Source organism: Psammomys obesus, unplaced genomic scaffold (assembly GCF_907164565.1).
Source record: "Psammomys obesus unplaced genomic scaffold, mPsaObe1.curated_primary_1811, whole genome shotgun sequence".
Classification (NCBI taxonomy): domain Eukaryota; kingdom Metazoa; phylum Chordata; class Mammalia; order Rodentia; family Muridae; genus Psammomys; species Psammomys obesus.
In genome coordinates this window covers 311,602-330,331 of record NW_026592710.1, presented here as the reverse complement: position 1 = coordinate 330,331, position 18,730 = coordinate 311,602, and the positions used below count along the sequence as shown (strand labels likewise).

The following is an 18,730-nucleotide window of genomic DNA, read 5'->3' as shown; positions in this document are numbered from 1 at the left end:
TCGCGTTTCCGGCGCGAGGACAGGAAGGGGGCGTGTTGGCGGTTGCGCCTGCTCAGTGTGTGAGAGTGGCCGTCGCTAGGTGTGGGGGCTGCCGCTCGCGAGGACTAAGGCGTGCATGCGGGCGGTGCACGCGAGTCCTGGTTCCAGACTGCCTCCCTGACGATGCCTGAAATTAGAGTCACTCCCTTGGGTGAGTCCGTGTCTGAAGGGTTTTCCGCGGCGTCCGGCGAGCCCGGCCGGTCACTTCATTTCCATAGCTGTCTACCAGCTGTGCGCCTGAAGGAGCGGAAGCCGTGGTAGAACTTTTCGGAGCTAGTGCTTCCTTATCTCTGCCTGGCCCGGGGGTCGAAGAGATGTGGAGTTGATTCCGGGCTCTAGTGCTCGGTGAGTTATTGAGGCCCAGCTTCTGTACCCAAGCTGTTTAACAGCGAGACGAGAACGAGACCCTGAAGCTCAAGGTGGCTGTGAGGTGAAATGGGTTTTGGGCAGGTGTCACCTCTGTGCTTAGCCTGTCATTGGTTTTGAATCCGGTACAGAGCTCGTCCTTGCGACTCTTCCATCCTGCATGTGGACTGCTGCTTCAAGACCCCTATATTTGGGCATCTTCCTCACTTTTGGTGTCTCCACCCTCTCCCCCTGCGCTTCCCTTGCCCAGGTTGCTTGCTATCACACCTCAGTTCAGTCTTTGCGTCTGGTATATCCCGAACTTTAAAAACTGTACTTGTTCATCGTAGAAAACATAGATCTAAACTTTTATAAGCTCTAACAGCATAGTATGGTGTGTAGATGGAAACAACCATTTGAAATCTGGAGTTCCAACCTCCCCTCCTGGGCTTTTCTTCGTGCATGCGTTACCAGGGTGTTGGAAGCACCTCTGCATTCATGTAGGTCTTTAGGTCATCTTGGCTAGAACTGAGTCTTCGCAACTCACTGCATCACAGGACCTTAGCAGGACCAACTTCCCAAACTGACCACCCTCACCTCCCATAATTAGCTTACAAGATCAAGCATATTCATAGATCTGGCTCCTCAGTGCTACCTGAACTTGGAAAGTTTTGTTTTCTGCCACAGTTCAGAGAACTCTGGCGCCATTGTTGAATCTCCAGCTGATGCACTCAACGTCTAATTTCCCCACATCCCTAGGGAGTGAATCTGCCTGTGCAGAGATGTATGGGTGAGGCAGTGGCCTTTGCTTTCTCCTCAGTTTTGTCTTCTGTGTCCACATTTCTGCATAGTGTAGGCTTCTGACCTTGTTTCCTAGAATTGTAAGTCTCATTGGGAAGAATGTTTGCCAGTGCCCAAGAACGGGCTTTGTAATTCAGAAAAGCAGACTTTGACACCATTCTTGGTAGTTGTGTGACTCTGGGTGTCTGTTTGGCCATGTCCTCCTTTGTAAGGGTGCAGCCATTCCCCATCAGGTCCTAGCACGACTTCAGAGCTAGAAATACTATGGGGAGGGATGCTAAGACCTTTCCCTCAGGGGCACACATCTTGAACAGCCAGCAACAGGCCTGCAGGAGAACTCCTCCCCAGCCTCACTGTGACTGGCTGCATAAGGAGAACAGACTGGGCTGGTCACCATGATGTTTGTGGTACTAATAATGGCTGGTGCCTGCAGTTGGCAGGTGGAAACTGTAGGATCCAAGATGGAAACAAGGCTGTTTGTTGTTCTCAGACCTCTGTTGAGGTTTGAACCATGTCTTCTTATGGACCCATATCCCAGGGGAGATGTATGGATGAGGTAGTGTCCTTTGCTTTCTCCTCAGTTTTGTTTTCTATGTCCACATAGGCTAGTTAAATGGAGGAGATAGGTCTGTCCTGTGTGGTCATTATCTTGGGCTGAACAGCTGGGAGGGTTGCTTAGTCATCAGGAGCATGGGAGGCACTCCCATTGAGGCTGAACTAGGGATTCAGTGCTGTGGGTCCTGTGCTGCCCACTGTGTTGCAGATAGTTATTGGTCAGAGTCATGTTTCTTTATGGCTGGACTGAGGCTACATGCATATGGTACCACTCAACACTAAAACTCAGGGTCCGTGCTCAGCCTCTTCAGGAAGAAACCTGAGGGAAGAAAATCTCATTGGATTGCAGCCCCATAGAGGGCAAGGAGTAATTTAAGGTCTGGGAAAACAGCAGTAATGTTCCACAGAGCAGTGGCTCAATGCTCTGCTAGCACTCTGTTGCAGCTTTGAGATGTGCAGGAAAGCACATGACCCTAGCATAGTACCTTGGCTTCCTGTTGCACATTTCCCTTATCTGCATGTGAAGGCAGCTGTTTGCTAGTCCATGCTTCTGTCCACCCAACAGTCTGAGGGCCTGCAGAGCTGAAAGTAGTAAATAATGCAGTGGAAGCCAGCCCTTGGAGTAGTAAGGGAAGGAAAATTGGGGAAAAGAAAAGAGGCATAACCTTGTCACTCACTTGTTCTTCTCTTTGAACAGGGGCTGGCCAGGATGTCGGCCGCAGCTGCATCTTGGTCTCCATATCTGGCAAAAATGTCATGTTGGACTGTGGGATGCACATGGGCTACAATGATGATGTGAGTACTTTGTGTGGGTGGTCCAGAGGGTGGCAAGGGCCACGATTTATGATTTGCTTTCTAGTTCTTTCTGTCTAGCTATGTGAATCCTGGGCCCTTAGGGGACAAGTGGGACAAGTGGGCCATAGGGGCATGCCTGGACAGCTGTATCCATGAGAGTGGGGACAGGTAGCCCTGTTACATCCCGTCTGAGATGAGCTTCTTGAGGGTCCTTGATGCTGGTCATGATTATACCCCTTGTGTTTAGGTACTTGCTCAAATAGTAGTTTGTGAGGTCAGCTAGTGACACCCACCAATACAGGGTTTTTTAATCCCTTGCTGGGCCTACTTCCTGGGGTACACCACTCTTGCTTTCAGGAGACCCTGGGTAGCCTGCTGCGTTCCAACATTTCTCTTGTCTCCTCATCAGAGGCGCTTTCCTGACTTTTCCTACATCACCCAGAGTGGCCGTCTGACTGACTTTTTGGACTGTGTAATCATCAGGTAGGTTTGTCAGGGTTTTGATGGTCCTTCCTTTACACCCTGTTATAGAGGCCAAAGGCCATGTGTACCATTCAAGCTCCATTATGGGTCACTCTTCAGAATAGCCATTATCCCCTCAGAGCCAGACTGTACTCTCTAATGGGTTCCCCAGGAAGTAGAGACCTAGCCAAGGTAGCCAGCACTAAGGTGTGCCCTTCACCTTGCCAAGTGCAGGGCCACTCCAGCCTAGACGACTCCTTGAGATCCTTTTCCGCTACCACTTGGCAACAGGGATTGTACTCTTTTACCAATTCCTTCCCATTATACTAGCTAACTAAGTCTGTGTCTCTGCTGTGCTTCCTCTTTCCTCTAACTCTGCCCCCAAGCCTCACTTTCTCTTACTCCTTTGCTGTATCAAGAGTGCTAAGTCCTGTTGCGCACTGGACCTTCCTGATGTCTGAATTCAGTTCATGGTCTAGCCTCCAGCTGCCACTACCGTAGCCTGGTAGAGCTAAACAAAGGGATGGCACCTATTTTTCCTCTTTGGCTCCCATTCTTATGTTCTCTCCAGATAGGCTGCCCATACCCTCTCACAATTCCTGCTGTCACCTCCTAGTTGAGTTAGTCCCCCTCTGACTGCAGCACTTACTCTCAACACCTACCCTGCCGCTGTTAGCTAGAGTGGTCCTTTAGGCCTAAAGCAGCCTGTCATTTTTATGTTTTGTTTTGTTTCATGACTGTGTTTCTCCGTGTAGGCTGTCCTGGACTCACTTTGTAGACCAGACTGGACTTAAACTCTCAGAGATCCACCTGCCCCTGCCTCCCAGAGTGCTGGGATTACAGGCATGCACCACCACACCCAGCTAAGCAGCCCATCTTGATAAGCCTTCAGTAGCTCAGGCTGTGGTGTGTTGGTTCCTTCTGGACATGGATCTCCCACTTTTGGCTTTTGGGTTGGCTGGCCCTATTCTTTCTGCTCTAGGGTATTCTCAGGCTTTGTACTGAGCTGTCTCTATTCTCTCTTACCTCCACCAGGAAGACTTCTTGACTTCCTGGCAGATAGTGGCTCTTTTTCTAGTATGGTGTTCCCTGGCCTGCCTTATATTTCCTCTCCAGCTTGTCACCCTCTGATTCAGATGGTGTGTTTTGTATGTATTTGTAGGAGGCCATAGACAACCTCAGGTGTTATCCCTTTTTAGTCATCATGTTCCCTTGTGGATTTTTGTTTTATTTTGTTTTGTTTCCAAGACAGAGTTTCTTTGTGCAGCCTTGGTTGTCCGGGAACTTGCTCTGTAGACCAGGTTGGCCTTGAACTCACAGAAATCCATCCTGCCTCTGACTCTTGTGTTTAAAGGCATGTTTCACTATATGCCTGGCTGTTTAAGACTAAAAAACAAAACAAAACAAAACAAAAAAATATTTATTTTATTCTGTGTGTATGAGTAGTTTGTCTGCATGTATATAAGGGTACCACAAGCATGCATGCCTGGTGCCCATGGTGGCCAGAAGTGGGTGTTGGCTCTCCTAGAACTGGAATTATGGATGTTTGTGAGCTATCACGTGGATCCTTAAAACTGAACCAGTGCCTCTGCAAGCACAGCAAGTGTTCTTAACTGCTAAGTCATATCTCCAGTCCCTTAAACTTTGCCCTACATTTATCTATCTATCTATCTATCTATCTATCTATCTATCTATCTATCTATCTATCTATGTTTTGTTTTTGTTTTTGTTTTTCAAGACAGGGTTTCTCTGTGAAGCCAGGCTGGCCTCACAGAGATCTGTCCTACCTCTGCTTCCCAGAGTGCGGGAATTATAGGCATGTGCCACTGCACCTGGCTTTATTTTTTATTTTTGAAATTTATTTATTTTTATTTTATCTGTATGGGTGTTTTGCCTGCATGTATTTCTGTGTACCACTTGGATTCAGTGTCCCCAGAGGCCAGAAGAGGAACTAGAGTAACATGACGATTGTGAGCCGCCATGTGGGTACTGGGAATTGAACAAGGTTCTTTGGAAGAGCAGGCAGTGTTTCTAACTGCTAAGCCATCTCTAGCCCATTTTCCTTTTAAAATTAGTGTGTGTGTGTCTGTGTGTGGTGAGCCCACGGAGGCCCAAGACTTTGGCTCTGCTATGGATGCTCACATGGGTGATGGAAACTGAACTCATGAACTGAAACAGGATTCTCTAGAAGAGAGAGAGAAAGAAAAACCCTGTTTTTCTTTTTGTTTTGTTTTATGACAGAGTCTCATGTAGCACAGGCTGGCTTGAACTCCTAATCCCGTGCCTAATCCTATGCCACCATGCCCTGTTCTAATTCAGCTTTAATTATTAATTGCATGTTGTTTTGCTGAGTATCTAGACTGTCCATTTGGGAAAGTCTGTAGCTTTTGTGTTTTGTTCATTTTTTTATTCTTTAGAATCTATGATAGTGATAGATACTAGGTTTCAATAAATGAATGAGCACAGGGCTGAGTGGGATGGCTGGGAGAGGGTGGCTCCAGGCTGACTGGTGTTACATTTTCCCAGCCACTTCCACCTGGACCATTGTGGGGCACTCCCCTACTTCAGTGAAATGGTGGGCTACGATGGGCCCATCTATATGACCCACCCCACCCAGGCCATCTGCCCCATCCTGTTGGAAGACTACCGAAAGATTGCGGTGGACAAGAAGGGCGAGGCCAATTTCTTCACTTCTCAGATGATCAAAGACTGTATGAAGAAGGTGGTGGCTGTTCACCTGCACCAGACAGTCCAGGTCAGGATCCCCACTCTGCACATAGTCTGGAAGTCTGTGGGGTCTTGGTCTCAGGCCACCTCATCTCACTCTTCTGTCTGCTGCTGTGGGGCCGAGTGAGTGTTCAGCCACATGGCAGCTATCTTGGGAGAACATATGTGGTGTGTCTGTATGTTTGTGTTCACACTTACCTAATCAAGGCTCTTTTCCACCTGGCTCTGCCCAAGCAGCATTTCCATAATCCTGGCTGCCTTCTCCCCTCCCAAGGGAGAGAAGGGATCTGAAGTATATGCAGCTTGTTGGACATCTTGGTCTGTTAATTTGGTAAGGAGGCAGAGTCCAGACAGCAGAATGGACCAGACTGGGTGAGTACCCAGTGCCAGGCCATGATAATATAGGTCAAGGAAGGTCTGGTTAAATTCAGCAAACTTTTCCAGAGATTATGGAATTGTCTGTCTTGCTTTTTTACTTCCTCCCACCTACCCTTTTAGTTTTTAAACACACAGGGTTTCACTGTGTATCCCTGGCTGTCCTGAATGTCTTCACCATGTGCATGCCTTATGCCCAGCTCCCAGCCGTATCATTATTATTATTTCACTTATTTATTTGTTTTTTTTTTAGACAGAGTTTCTCTGTGTAGCCCTGGCTGTCCTGGAACTAGCTTTGGAGACTAGGGTGGTCTCAGAATCATAGAGATCTGCCTGCTTCTGTCTCCCAAATGATGGGATTAAAGGCATGTAATATATGTGCCATCACACCTGGCCATACACAGTATTTTTTTAAATTAAGTTATTTATTATTTATACAATATTCTGCCTGCATGTATGCCTGCACACCAAAAGAGGACACCAGACCTTATTATAAATGGTTATGAACCACCAGGTAGTTGCTGGGAACTGAACTCAGGACCCCTGGAAGAACAGCCACTGCTCTTAACTTCTAAGCCATCTCTCCAGCCCCACCATTTTTTTTTTTTAATAATTTTTATTTTGTGTGCATTGGTGGTTTGCCTACATATATGTCTGTGTGAGAGTGTCCGATCTTGGAATTACAGACAGTTGTGAGCTGCCATGTGGGTGCTAGAAATTGAACCTGGGTCCTCTGGAAGAGCAGTCAGTGCTTATAACTAGAGCTATCTGTCTAGCCCCCACACATAGTATTTTTAAATGCAGTCTTTTAAGAAGTATATGGCTTTTCCAGTTTGTTTTGTTTTGAACTTAACTTGGTTAACTAAGATTACTGTGGATTTGTATAGATTATTTTACTGTTTGTCTCGTTTTTGTTTTTGTTTTGATGTTGTTTTTCAAAACAGGGTTGGTTTCTCCGTTTCTCCATGTAGCTTTGGCTGTCCTGGAACTCGCACTAGGCTGGCCTCAAACTCACAAAGACCCACCTGCCTCTGCCTCCAGAGTACTGGAATTGAAGAAGACATATGCTACCACCACCACCAAGTTTTGTTTTGCCTTTTTTTTTTTTTTTTTCCTTTTGTTTTCTCTGTGACTATATACTCTTACAATTAGAATTACTTGGAACATTTTTTTTTTTTTTTTCCCCAGGACAACACAAAAGTCTTTTAAAGAAACAGCTTCCCTGGTTTATTATTTATTTTTGAGATAGGGTCTCATTTATGTAGCCTGGCTGGCATGCAGCTTGCTATGTAGAGCAGGCTAGCTTTGAGCTCACAGGGATCCACCTGCCTCTGTCTCCTGGTGCAGGGATTAAAGGCATGTGTCACCAAGCCTGGCTCTTTATTATTATGTCTGTGTGATGTGTGTTGATTTTGTTGATAGGGAGAGGGCAGGAGAGGAAGGGAGTGTGTCTGTGTATGTGTGTCCTGTTGGCTTTTGCGGACCACGTTTTGCTGTTGTTGAGGTTGATACTCCTTCCTGCATTAGTCTCTTGGGTGTTGGGACTTTAGGTTTCTACCATGCCAAGTTGACTCTCCTTATTCTAATCTGCCTAATAGACACTGCTTTCTATGGTAACCTTGCTGTAAGTTCTCTGACAGTCCTAGAGAGGGGGCTTGAAGATACATACCTTGTTTTTCTGGTCTACTGCCAGGATGTTTCCCAGGGTGTCTGGTAAGGACAGAGGTTTTACTGGATCCCACAGACCAGGAACTGGTCCCAATCCTGTCATTCTTTGAGTTATCCCTTCTAGGAGCATATGTTCTAACCACTGCCCCAAGTCTAGACCTACTGGTAATGCTGAGTTGTTCCTGCTGCTGACTTTACGGGAGCCAAGCCAGCCTAGGATTAAGCTAGCTGCGTGTTGCTAAGGGTCAAGGAGTTTTACCTTCAGAAGGGCTGGCCAGCTGGGCTTTTAGAAACTGGATTCTGTTGTTTCATCCATCTGGATTTTTTTTTTTTTTTTTTTTTTTTCAGTCTTGGTGGGAAGGCCTAGGTTTACAAGGGTCCATTTTAAATAAGAAAAGTGAGGGAGGCCTGGTCAGCTGGTGAGGAATACCTGTGATCTCAGGCCTATGGAAGACTACATATTACAGTGTGCAGGAATCTTACATTCCTTTTACCAGCCTTTGTATGGCAGACTTTCCTAGGGAGATACAACACACATGTCTATGTAATGAAGTTTTGGCTTCTCTAAAAACTCAGTATGTTATGTAAATATGTTTTTGTTTCAATCCCAAGTGTGGAATTTTAGTTTGTTCACAGCTGATAATTGCCTTGTGCAGGGTGTGGTCTTTGCCAGCTAGTAAAGGCCTGCAGCATGGAGAGGGGCGTGGTCTAGGACTGGGAGGGATATAAATGGGAGGGGGGGGGCGGAGAAGTGTGGCGGTTTGGAGAGACCAGGGATGGATGGTTTGGAAGTTTGAAGAGAAACAGGAGAAATGGTTCCTGGTGCAGCGGCTTGGAGACTGCTCGCTTGCTGTTTTTGCTCTTGATGAAGATTGATTTATCCCCCAAAAGAACTTAAACAGCCAGGAGAAGTAAAAGGGTCTTCAGCCCTTCTGAACCAATCTCTCGTAGAGGGCTAAAGGTTGATGGAAGGGAAGTAGAGATGTAAATACACCAAGTAAAATAAGTTTAAAAAGAAGCACGTCTACATGTTGGTATTCTAGTAGTGCAGGACGATGAAAGCGAGGTCACTTGGGGGTGAGCTGAGGCCTTGCTGGCAGCAGGGAGATCCAGCCGCTGTGGACTGAAGGTTCCAACCACCGCACAAAAGCATATTTATTGACTATTAAACAAAAATTGTTTTTTGGATAAAACAAGTTACTCGTAGCAAAGCCCCTGATCTAATCTATATGTTTCCTAAAGGAATACACCACAGCCCTGCAGCCTTAGTTCTTACTGTGCGCTGTTTGCAGTACCCAGTAGTGCAAGACATTCCAGATGTGCCAGAATTGTTTTGTGATCAAAGTCATGCAAAGGCTGTAAAGTTTCTTCAGAAAAACAACATCACAAAAACCAGGGCTAGAGAGATGGCTCAGAGGTTAAGAGCACTGGCTGCTCTTCCAGAGGTCCTGAGTTCAATTCCCAGCAACCACATGGTGGTTCATAACCATCTATAATGAGATCTGGTGTTCTCTTCTGGTGTGCAGGGTACATGCAGACAAAACATTGTATATATAATAAATAAATAAATCTTAAAAAAAAATCACAAAAACCAGTCACTGTTTTCCACAAAAATTTCTTTTATAAAACAACTGTTCATTTGGATGTTTACCCTAAATACAATGATTCTATTAGAATTCCTACTACATCTATGTGTCGTAGAAAAGGAGCTATAATAAAAGTTGCACCAATGTACAATTTATTGATCCAATGATATTTTTTATTAGGGTTACTAACAGGAGTATGGCTGAGGGGTTACTTGCCCCTCAGGGCATAACTAAAAAATGGCTATATCACAAAGCATGTATGACTCTTCCGTGGAGGTTTCTATCCAGTGTGGAGGCAGCTCCACCAACCTGGACCAACAGGCCATTCAATGACAAGGTCTGAGAGAGAGTATTTGGAAATCAGAAGATGAGGAGATAGAAAAGTTTGGGATCAGGAGATCTTCCATAAGCTGTCTTATGCTAAGCAAGCTTATTCAAAAGTATAGCAGCTTATATATACTCTTCTTAGAGTATATATAAATAGAGTGAGCATAAATTATCATACAATTAGAAGAAGTCAGCAGGAAGATAGTCAAGCAGTGTTGTACAAAGGGAGCACAGGATAGATACCTCAAGAACATTATAGACTGAGCACACAGCAGCCTTGGTGCTGCGTCTTTTCAGGGGGAAAAGCCAAGTTCCTAGGTCCTGAAACTAACTTCTTTGAGGCCCAGGTTCCAGCCCCATATGGGCCTTACCAAATCTGTCCCTATGCAAGGACACAGAGTAGTTATTTTTATCCCTTTCTTCAGGGCCTCTGATAAAGCCTTGGACCTGTCTGGCTTCTAACACTCCACAGTCAGATCACTTCTCATCTCTGATATCTTTTTTGTCTGTTTTTTTGAGATAGGGTTTCTCTGAGTAACAGCCCTGCCTGTCCTGGAATTCACCAGGTTGCTCTGAACTCAGAAATCTACCTGGCTCTGCCTCCTGAGTTGCCGAGCTTAAAGGCCTGTGCCACCACAGCACCACTCATCTCTCATTTCTTTTTTCCCACAATTTGGCTGATCGGAGTTTCTAAGCTCAGCACCTAGGGACTCTGAAGAACCTTCCAAGCTTGTGTTCTTCCAGAATGTGATTTTTCATTTACCTCCTCTTTACTATCCAAGGCTCTGAGCCTCCCCATCTTTCCTGAGGCAAATGTTTCAATTTGGAGGGAATGTTCCAGTTCCAAAGAACATGCCATATAGCATAGGCCCTTTCCTTTACTTCCTGTGGACTTTTCTTTTTTGAAGCTTCCTTTTCTTCCATATATATATAATTTATTTATACATACATACATACAGATGAGCACACACCTGTGTGACAGAAGAGGGTATCAGATCCCATGATAGATGGTTGTGAGCCACCCATGTGGGTGCTGAGAATGGAACTCAGGATCTCTGGAAGAGCAGACAGTGCTCTTGGCCACTGAGCTGTCTCTCTAGCCCCCCTTGAAGTGCTCTCATGGTCACTTTTCATGAGATGGAGAGTTCTAGGATGATAGTTATCTTACCCATATCATTTGGAATATTGTCTTCTCCCTTTCTTTCCCTCTGGCCTTGGCAGGTTGGGCTGCAGTGGATTTTGGTCTACTTGAGTCTAACTGGTTTGTAGTAGGGCTTGATGTCTTTAATTCTTGCTGCCTATGTTCTCTAGCCTCTGAGTAGCTTAGCATTAGATCTTTTCATTGTAAGCCTTCCATCATCTTTTTCATACTGGATTAAAAAAAAAAAAGTTTGCTTAAGGCAGAGTCACTGCATAGCCCAGGCTCGCCTCAAACTCTCCATCCTCCTGCTTCCGCCTTTCAAGAACTCAAGAACTGAGATAATAGCTGCATATTGCTATGTGCAGTTTTTCAACATTTTAGTCATTCAGCAGTCACACTCTTTATTCACTGTGCTAAATTCTACTCAGTTTTTTTGTTGGGTGTTTGTTTGTTTTGAGGTAGGACTTTACTGTGTAGCCCAGGCTGGCCCTGAACCCAGTGATCCTCCTCTTGCTTAGCTTCCAGAGTGCTGGGATTACCACCATACCCGGCTTTACCTATTGAATTCTTAATTTGGGTTACTGTAGTTCCTAGTTTTAGAATTTCTTTTTCTGTAGTATTTGGGGTTTATTTGTAGTCTTAGTCTAGTCTAGAAGTATGGCTTCTAGATCCTTATATAATCTGGTTTTGTTTGTTTGTTCTTACCCCTTAAGCCCTAGACTTCTTGGGAGAAACAGGAATTGACTGGACAGGCTTGGTAATCACCTATGTTGTGCTGCCTCCCTGCGCTATAGGCCTGAGAGCATTCTTTCTTCTGCAGGTGGATGATGAGCTGGAAATCAAGGCATACTATGCAGGCCATGTGCTGGGGGCAGCCATGTTCCAGATTAAAGTGGGCTCAGAGTCTGTGGTCTACACGGTCAGTGGAAGTATTTGGCTTGAGTGAAATTACTAGGGGTGGAAAGACACCTTCCTTATTGCCACTTTCTTTGCTAGGGTGATTATAACATGACCCCAGACCGGCATTTAGGGTAAGTTGGCCTGTGTTTCCTGTGGGAGCTTCCTGGGAGTTGGTAAATCTAAGAGGCATCATGGCAGGTAACTAAATAAATACTCCCATGCTGTGTGGAGGTACCTTCGGAAGTCTGGGCTACAGGTTCATCTTCCCTGTACTTCCTCCAGAGTACGCTGCCATGATATTTGACAGGCCATATAGAGAAGCTCCAGGGGCTAGAGTCCATGTTGTCACTCCCAGTTCTGTAGCCACAAGCAATCCATCACCATTCCTACCTCTGTTCTAGGGCTGCATGGATCGACAAGTGTCGCCCCAACTTGCTCATCACAGAGTCCACATATGCCACAACCATCCGAGATTCCAAACGCTGCAGAGAGCGAGATTTCCTAAAGAAAGTTCACGAGACTGTGGAGCGTGGCGGGAAGGTAGTGACTGTAGGCTGGCTTGGTTTGTGCCCACCCTGGTACGCTCTGTAGGCCTCCCAGCAGGCTTTGCTGTCCTACATGGGGTCCAGTCTCTGGGTGTGAGGCTGCTATTTGGCACTGAGAAGACAGATTCCAGAGTCTTTCATTCCCTCATTCAGCCCTATCTCAAGAACCTCCCACAGTTTCTGCTGTCTCTTGATGTGACTAGCATACACACAAAACTATAGTTCTTAGATATCTGGTTATTTCTTTACAGTAATGCTGTCTGATGGTTTAACTTGCCAGCAAGGGTACATTGAGTGTTTTGCTACCTGCTGTGTTCAGGGAACAATAGAGTGGCCAGTGGCTCCTGTCTGAACCAGCCTCACCTACCCTTAGGTGCTGATCCCCGTGTTTGCGCTGGGCCGAGCACAAGAGCTCTGCATCCTGCTGGAGACCTTCTGGTAGGTGCAAACAGGAATATTCCACAGGTCGGGAGAAAAAGATGGAACAGCCTCTACATAGGACAGTAAGCCTCACACTGCTGGGCACAGTTAAGAAGTCAAGGTAGCACTGACTACCACTGGGTGCTCTGTGTCTAGGATACAGTACCGTTGGACCTGCTATCTTGGCTAGAGCTGTGCATGTGTTGGGACATCACACTTGAACCATCATTTGCTGGCTGTATTGCCACATGAATACCAACCCTCCTCACACAAGCTGTGGGGGCCCTTATCCCATGTTTATAGGTCACAAGCTGAGAGGTCTGGCCTGGTGGTTATCAGTGTAGAGACAGCACAGGGTTCAGGTCAAGGAAAACTGGACTCAACCCTGGCCATAGCTACTGAGCTGTGCTGTAGGGGGCACAGGGCATATGTTACAGGCTAAATCTGGCCATCTTGTATTGACTGGGCTGGTGGACACACAGGGAGCGCATGAACCTGAAGGTGCCCATCTACTTCTCTACGGGCCTGACAGAGAAGGCCAACCACTACTACAAGCTTTTCATCACCTGGACCAACCAGAAGATCCGGAAGACATTTGTCCAGAGGAACATGTTTGAGTTCAAGCACATCAAAGCCTTTGACCGGACATTTGCCGACAACCCAGGTCCCATGGTAAGGCCCTGGCAATGTAGCTTCCCTATCTGGCCTGCCAAGATCCCTGCCAGTGGGGGTCTGGGAAAAACTGGTGGCCAAAGGCCTGGTGCTTATTGTAGCCCTAGGTAGGTCTACTCTTCTGATCCTTATCAACCCTGCAGGTTGTATTTGCTACACCTGGGATGCTGCATGCTGGCCAATCCCTGCAGATCTTCCGAAAGTGGGCAGGAAATGAGAAGAACATGGTGAGGCCTTGGGGCTCCTTTTAGCTTTAGGGAACTGGGGTACAGAAGGACTAGCCCTTGAATTTTTTGTATCCTGACCCCATGATGACCCTGCTGCTGCTGCGTCCTGCCACCAGCAGCCCAGACTGAGCAATGGCCCTTTCAACACAGAGAGGCCCTTAGTCTCCCGAGCAACTGCCACAGTGGATGGCTGAGGCATTCAGGTCAGGGGCTGTCCCAGAAGGCGGTGTCTGCGGTGGGAGGCAATGCAGTTGAATCTCGCCTCTGCTCGCAGGTCATCATGCCTGGCTACTGTGTGCAAGGCACTGTAGGCCACAAGATTCTTAGTGGGCAACGCAAGCTGGAGATGGAGGGACGTCAGATGGTGAGTGTTTCCCTGTCCTGGGCTCAGCAGGCCTTCCAGGCTCTTGCTGCTGCTAACTCTGCCTGCATCTTGTGATGCCACAGCTGGAGGTAAAGATGCAAGTGGAATACATGTCATTCAGTGCTCATGCTGATGCCAAAGGCATCATGCAGCTGGTGGGACAAGCAGAGCCAGAGAGTGTGCTGCTGGTGCATGGCGAGGCCAAGAAGATGGAGTTCCTGAGGCAGAAGATTGAGCAGGAATTCCGTAGGCAACTGGTGGGCAGGGATGACCTGTGGGATGGGACAGGCAAGGCTGGCAGCCTAGACTAAGGTTCCGCACCACTTTCCTCAGGGGTCAACTGCTACATGCCAGCCAATGGTGAGACAGTGACGCTGCCCACGAGTCCCGGCATCCCTGTAGGCATCTCTCTGGGGCTGCTGAAGCGGGAGATGGTGCAGGGTAAGTGCACCCTGGGGCCTGGGTCAAGGGAGGCAGTTAATGGGTGGCTTATGCCAACTGCATCATGCCTTTCCTCACAGGACTGCTCCCTGAGGCCAAAAAGCCTAGGCTCTTGCATGGCACCCTAATTATGAAGGACAATGTAGGTGTATAAACAGTGGTGGGGTGGGGTAGCATTCATTACTTCCTCTGACTTGTTGGCCTTTGCCCTACAGAGTTTCCGGCTGGTGTCCTCAGAGCAAGCCCTCAAGGAGCTGGGCCTGGCAGAGCACCAGCTGCGCTTCACCTGTCGTGTGCACCTGCAGGACACACGCAAAGAGCAAGAAACAGCCCTCCGTGTGTACAGCCACCTCAAGAGGTTCGTCCTGGCCTTGCCCCACCCCTATAGGCAGGGTAAGGCAGAGCTCTCATTATGTCTCTCCATAGCACCCTCAAGGACCACTGTGTACAGCACCTCCCAGATGGCTCTGTGACCGTGGAGTCCATCCTTATTCAGGCCGCTGCCCACTCAGAGGACCCTGGGACCAAGGTGCTACTGGTTTCCTGGACCTACCAGGTGAGGGGCGGGCATCACTAGTGCACCCTGAGGCCTCTTTTCCTTGGTGTGCTGCTGTTCGCAGTGACTGTGCTCCCCTTTCTTTACAGGATGAGGAGCTGGGAAGCTTTCTCACAGCACTACTCAAAAACGGCCTTCCCCAGGCTCCCAGCTGACACGTAACCAGTCACCCACCATTCTTGTCTCCCCATTTACTCAGGACCAGAGCTTTGCTTTTGGAAGGTGGGTGCCCTGGGTAAATGGAGACCATGGCTGTTCACAGACTATCCTAGCGATGAGAGAGGCTGTAGCTGTTTCTGGCTAAAGCAATAAACAGGCTTCTTTTGTTCTCTATGCCTTTTATTCTTATTCTTTCCCCAAGAAGACGGGGCTCCCAGAAAAGCAGAACCAGAGGCTCCTTTGGTGCTTACAACTGTTAACCGACAGGTACCCTATGCCGGTCCCTTTAGTGATAAAAGGATGTCCAGACTGAGAAGGTGGGAGGTGCTGGAAGGTAGGCAAGACTGCCAGAGCACAATACAGTTGTGGCTTAATCTTTGCTGGGTGCAGTGCATGTTGGATAAGGCTGACAGCCAGACTTAGTGTGCTGTGCGGCTCCTCACCTCCACTGAGTGTACAGTCAGCTGATTTCCACACTGTGGACCCCACAGGGTTCAGGACCTATGGGGAGACCCTACGTCAGAATACAAATCCTCCTCCAACTGCCCCTGTGGACTGCTCAACCCATGCCACCATGCTTTGATCACTGATCCTTAACTGAAGTCCTTTCTCCCTCTGCCACTGGCTTCCCCACCAGGTGCTTGGATTCTCATCTAGTACAAGAGGGTTTTGACTGCCTCCAAAAGCTCCCTCCCCTTAGTGAGGACCCTGCTTTGGGAAAGATTCTTCCCCATCCCACCACCTCTTACCGAAGTTGTCATATAGCACTGACTTCAAGAACAGGCCACAGGCTGGGGCAACTTGAGCCTGATACTTGCCCAAGGGATCTTGACTCTCCAGAATCACTTTCACCTGTGTGGGTGTCAGAGTCCCTAGTCCCACAGCCACCAGCACAGCTGTCATCCTCCGCACCTGCAGCAGAGAGCTCAGGTTGTCACAGGTGTCTACCTGAGCCCACCTGGGAGAGTCTAGGATAACCTACCTGTCGATAAAGGAAAGACTGGCTTTCAAACTCCAAGGTCCAGAACTGCAGCCTCCTAGGAACACAGACAGCTTTGAGGTCCAAGCTATAAACCAGCCTCAGCCACCCTAGCCCACCATGTGGCCTCAGACAAAACAAAGATTGAAGTGCTGGTTTAAAGGCTCATACAGGGTGGGCTCTTGCCTCACTGACTACCAGTTGCAGAGGGTAAGAGGTCTGTATGACTTCCTGGCACCTGTACATACATGTAAGGAAACAACTGTATAACAGCATTAGTTAGTCTGTGCACAGGAGAGAGCATCTGCTTTGGGCCTTCACGTGGCAGGCTGCAGTGTGCTGAAGCAGGGCATGGCCAGCCCAACCATCGAGATGGAGCCCTGGCCATCTACGCTTGTGCCTGGTCACACTTATGTCCCTCCTCCCCTTGGGGCTTGTTCCAGATGTGATGTTCTCATGGTCAGCAGCTGGTTCCTGGTGGTGAGCCAACTAGGCAGTGCTTAAGGCAGAGAATTTCGTTTGTCAAACTGGACTGGAACTGCTAGCTCCAAAGAAACTTTTTCGGTAACTGCCAGAACCAATCTGCTACAAAGAACTAGAAGGCAATTTCTACCCTGTGCTCCTCAGCCTGGCAGGGACCCCAGCCCAACAGGAAAAAGGTATTTAAGGCTCACTCCTAGGTGGCCAGCACCTTCTGTCCTCCAGGCCAGTGATGACCAGTATAGCAGTTCAACATCACCCACTTTTATTGAGCTATTAGAAGCACTAATTTAACCTGGTGGCCCCTAGACCAGCACGGGGCCACAGAGTCAGGCTGCTCTCCTCACCTGCTCTCCTCCGGGAGGGCAAACGGGCTGGCCGGACCTGGAGACACACAGACTCTTTGCAATGTGCGCACAGCATTTGTGGCTGGGCTGCCAGCAGACTGGAAGGCACTAAAATTGTGTGTCCCGAGGAGGTGCTGGGCAGCTTCCTGCATGGCAGCCACATCTAGACACCTACAGAGCCAAATAAGCACTGAGGAGGGCCCAGCGAGAAGGATGGTGAGCCCTTTCCTTCCCATTCTTAGCTCACTCACTCTGTCCGCAGAGCCCAGCATGCATTTTGTTCAAAGACATTGAGCTGATGAGGTCGGGGGCAGCCGGTGGCCAGGCGGTACAAGTAGATTCTGGAGGTGGCTGCATAGCGAGCGTGGAAGTCGTTGGGCACTCTGAAGGTCTTCAGTACACTGTGGCAAGCAGATCCGGTTCATCCCAGCAATGAGTCTACCCACTTGTACGCACAGTACTCTGGAAATCTCCCGCTCACCTTCAAGTAGCCCAGAGTACAACGTCTTTCTGGGCCTCAACCTCCCTCCACGGTGGGGCGTGGGGTGCATCAGTAACGGACAAAGGACAGAACCACACTCAATCCCCGGGCTCACCGAATGGCCGGGTGCTTCAGGTGCTTGTTGAGGGCGCGGGTCACGGCCTCCGGGGAGAAGGGCGGGAGGCCTGAGCGGCGCTGTATGTCCAGGTGCGCCGCGTTGCTCAGGGCATGCACTCCGGCATCAGTGCGACTGGAGATCGTAAACCTGACCGGTTCGACCGAATTCAGCCGTTCAGCAGCCTCCTGCAGGGACAGGCAGCCAGCCACAACCCGTGGGACAGCACAAGGAGTGCGCGCGGGCAGGGGCTGGAGCTGCTGGCTGCTTCTCCCGCCCGGAACCGACCATCGCTGTAGCCGAAAGATAGAAGCTTACCTCCAGGAAGTTCTGCACCCCAACAGCGCGAGGATTACCCCTCACGGCTGCGACCCCGCTGCGGAGAGAGACCGGAGGGAGTTATCTACGTCCGTGGGAGCCGTCCTGCCCGGGGTCTCGGCCTCCAGGCGCGTTCGTGAAGCCCAGGGCAAGGTTCCTAGGCTCCTAAAATCCAGCCTCCTGAGGCCGGACTCCCAGGATGCCTGTCGGGCCTCTCCTGGCCATCTTACAGACCTTCCCCCGAGCCCGAGTGGAGCAACCGGAGGTAGGAGCGGGGAAACGTACTTGAAGTCAGTGCCCAGGTACTGGAAGAACACTAGGTAGCGCGCACGCACGCACTCCACCAGCCCGCAGGAACCCATGTTTGAGTGGTCGGCGGGCGGGGAGGTTGCACGTGGCCGGCGGTCGGCCCTGCCCAGCTGGGACGGCGCCTGCGCACTCACTCGGCCCACCCCGCCCGGCCTCTGAGCCCGAGAAACGGAGGCGGGACCCAGTTTAGGGAGCGGTTGCGAAGTGCCTTCCTCTGTCTCACAGGGGCGCGGTGACGGGTTGCTTTTGCACAACCGTCCTCCCTAGTGCGTTCGCCCCTTCGCTCCTTCCATCCCGGTCTCCCCGCCGCCGTCCCGCCCTCCCGGAATGTGTCGTGCCCGCCGCGTTCTAGCCGAGCGCGCTCAAATGTAGTTTTTGTAAACTCCCTGAGTTTAACCACGTCAGGGAAGCCTGAAGTAGAGAGCCGTGTCCTTCCCTTTCCCGCGGCCGGGCACTCCGGAGTCCAGCTGCCGCGGCCCGCCCGGCTCCCAGACCGCGGTGGCTGAGCCCAGGGGCAGTGACAGGCAAGGGAGTGCAGCCGCGCTTCCCGCGGCTCCCCCGGAGGGGACGACGGGTGGTGCAGGCGTCGGCGGACT

General features: G+C 49.2%; 2 protein-coding genes across 3 annotated transcripts; one reads left to right on the top strand and one right to left on the bottom strand.

Annotated features, from left to right (window-relative positions):
- The first annotated feature begins 43 nt into the window (after positions 1 to 43).
- On the top strand, positions 44 to 15,279 carry Ints11 (integrator complex subunit 11). 2 transcript variants are annotated; one of them, XM_055615043.1, is made up of 17 exons: positions 44 to 190; positions 2,438 to 2,535; positions 2,945 to 3,018; positions 5,524 to 5,752; positions 11,642 to 11,740; positions 11,818 to 11,852; positions 12,123 to 12,261; positions 12,640 to 12,704; positions 13,169 to 13,358; positions 13,502 to 13,585; positions 13,860 to 13,949; positions 14,033 to 14,195; positions 14,283 to 14,390; positions 14,471 to 14,532; positions 14,606 to 14,748; positions 14,817 to 14,919; positions 15,036 to 15,279. In XM_055615043.1, the coding sequence occupies exons 1-17, from the start codon at positions 163 to 165 to the stop codon at positions 15,099 to 15,101; spliced, it is 1,776 nt and encodes a 591-aa protein (XP_055471018.1). In that variant the 5' UTR covers positions 44 to 162; the 3' UTR covers positions 15,102 to 15,279. The 2 variants fall into 2 exon arrangements, with proteins under 2 accessions (XP_055471018.1, XP_055471017.1); XM_055615042.1 differs by having other exon boundaries at positions 14,817 to 14,946.
- Positions 15,280 to 15,283: 4 nt separating this feature from the next.
- Pusl1 (pseudouridine synthase like 1) lies at positions 15,284 to 18,634 on the bottom strand. The gene is made up of 8 exons (XM_055615044.1): positions 18,111 to 18,634; positions 17,826 to 17,883; positions 17,508 to 17,695; positions 17,163 to 17,312; positions 16,912 to 17,082; positions 16,088 to 16,142; positions 15,855 to 16,017; positions 15,284 to 15,606 (listed from the first exon to the last, which is right to left on the bottom strand). The coding sequence occupies exons 1-8, from the start codon at positions 18,185 to 18,187 to the stop codon at positions 15,566 to 15,568; spliced, it is 903 nt and encodes a 300-aa protein (XP_055471019.1). The 5' UTR covers positions 18,188 to 18,634; the 3' UTR covers positions 15,284 to 15,565.
- Between the last annotated feature and the right edge of the window lie 96 nt (positions 18,635 to 18,730).

What these genes read in the sequence shown, in the direction of transcription:
- Pusl1 (XM_055615044.1), bottom strand. Translation starts at nt 18,187, where the DNA reads ATGGGTTCCTGCGGGCTGGTGGAGTGCGTGCGTGCGCGCTACCTAGTG. An exon ending in GGGTGCAGAACTTCCTGGAG is followed by an intron (nt 17,696 to 17,825) that starts GTAAGCTTCTAT and finishes CTGTCCCTGCAG; the next exon opens with GAGGCTGCTGAACGGCTGAA. An exon ending in TGCTGGGCTCTGCGGACAGA is followed by an intron (nt 17,083 to 17,162) that starts GTGAGTGAGCTA and finishes TTGGCTCTGTAG; the next exon opens with GTGTCTAGATGTGGCTGCCA.
- Ints11 (XM_055615042.1), top strand. Translation starts at nt 163, where the DNA reads ATGCCTGAAATTAGAGTCACTCCCTTGG. An exon ending in CTGTGGAGCGTGGCGGGAAG is followed by an intron (nt 12,262 to 12,639) that starts GTAGTGACTGTA and finishes ACCTACCCTTAG; the next exon opens with GTGCTGATCCCCGTGTTTGC. An exon ending in CAGGAAATGAGAAGAACATG is followed by an intron (nt 13,586 to 13,859) that starts GTGAGGCCTTGG and finishes CTCTGCTCGCAG; the next exon opens with GTCATCATGCCTGGCTACTG.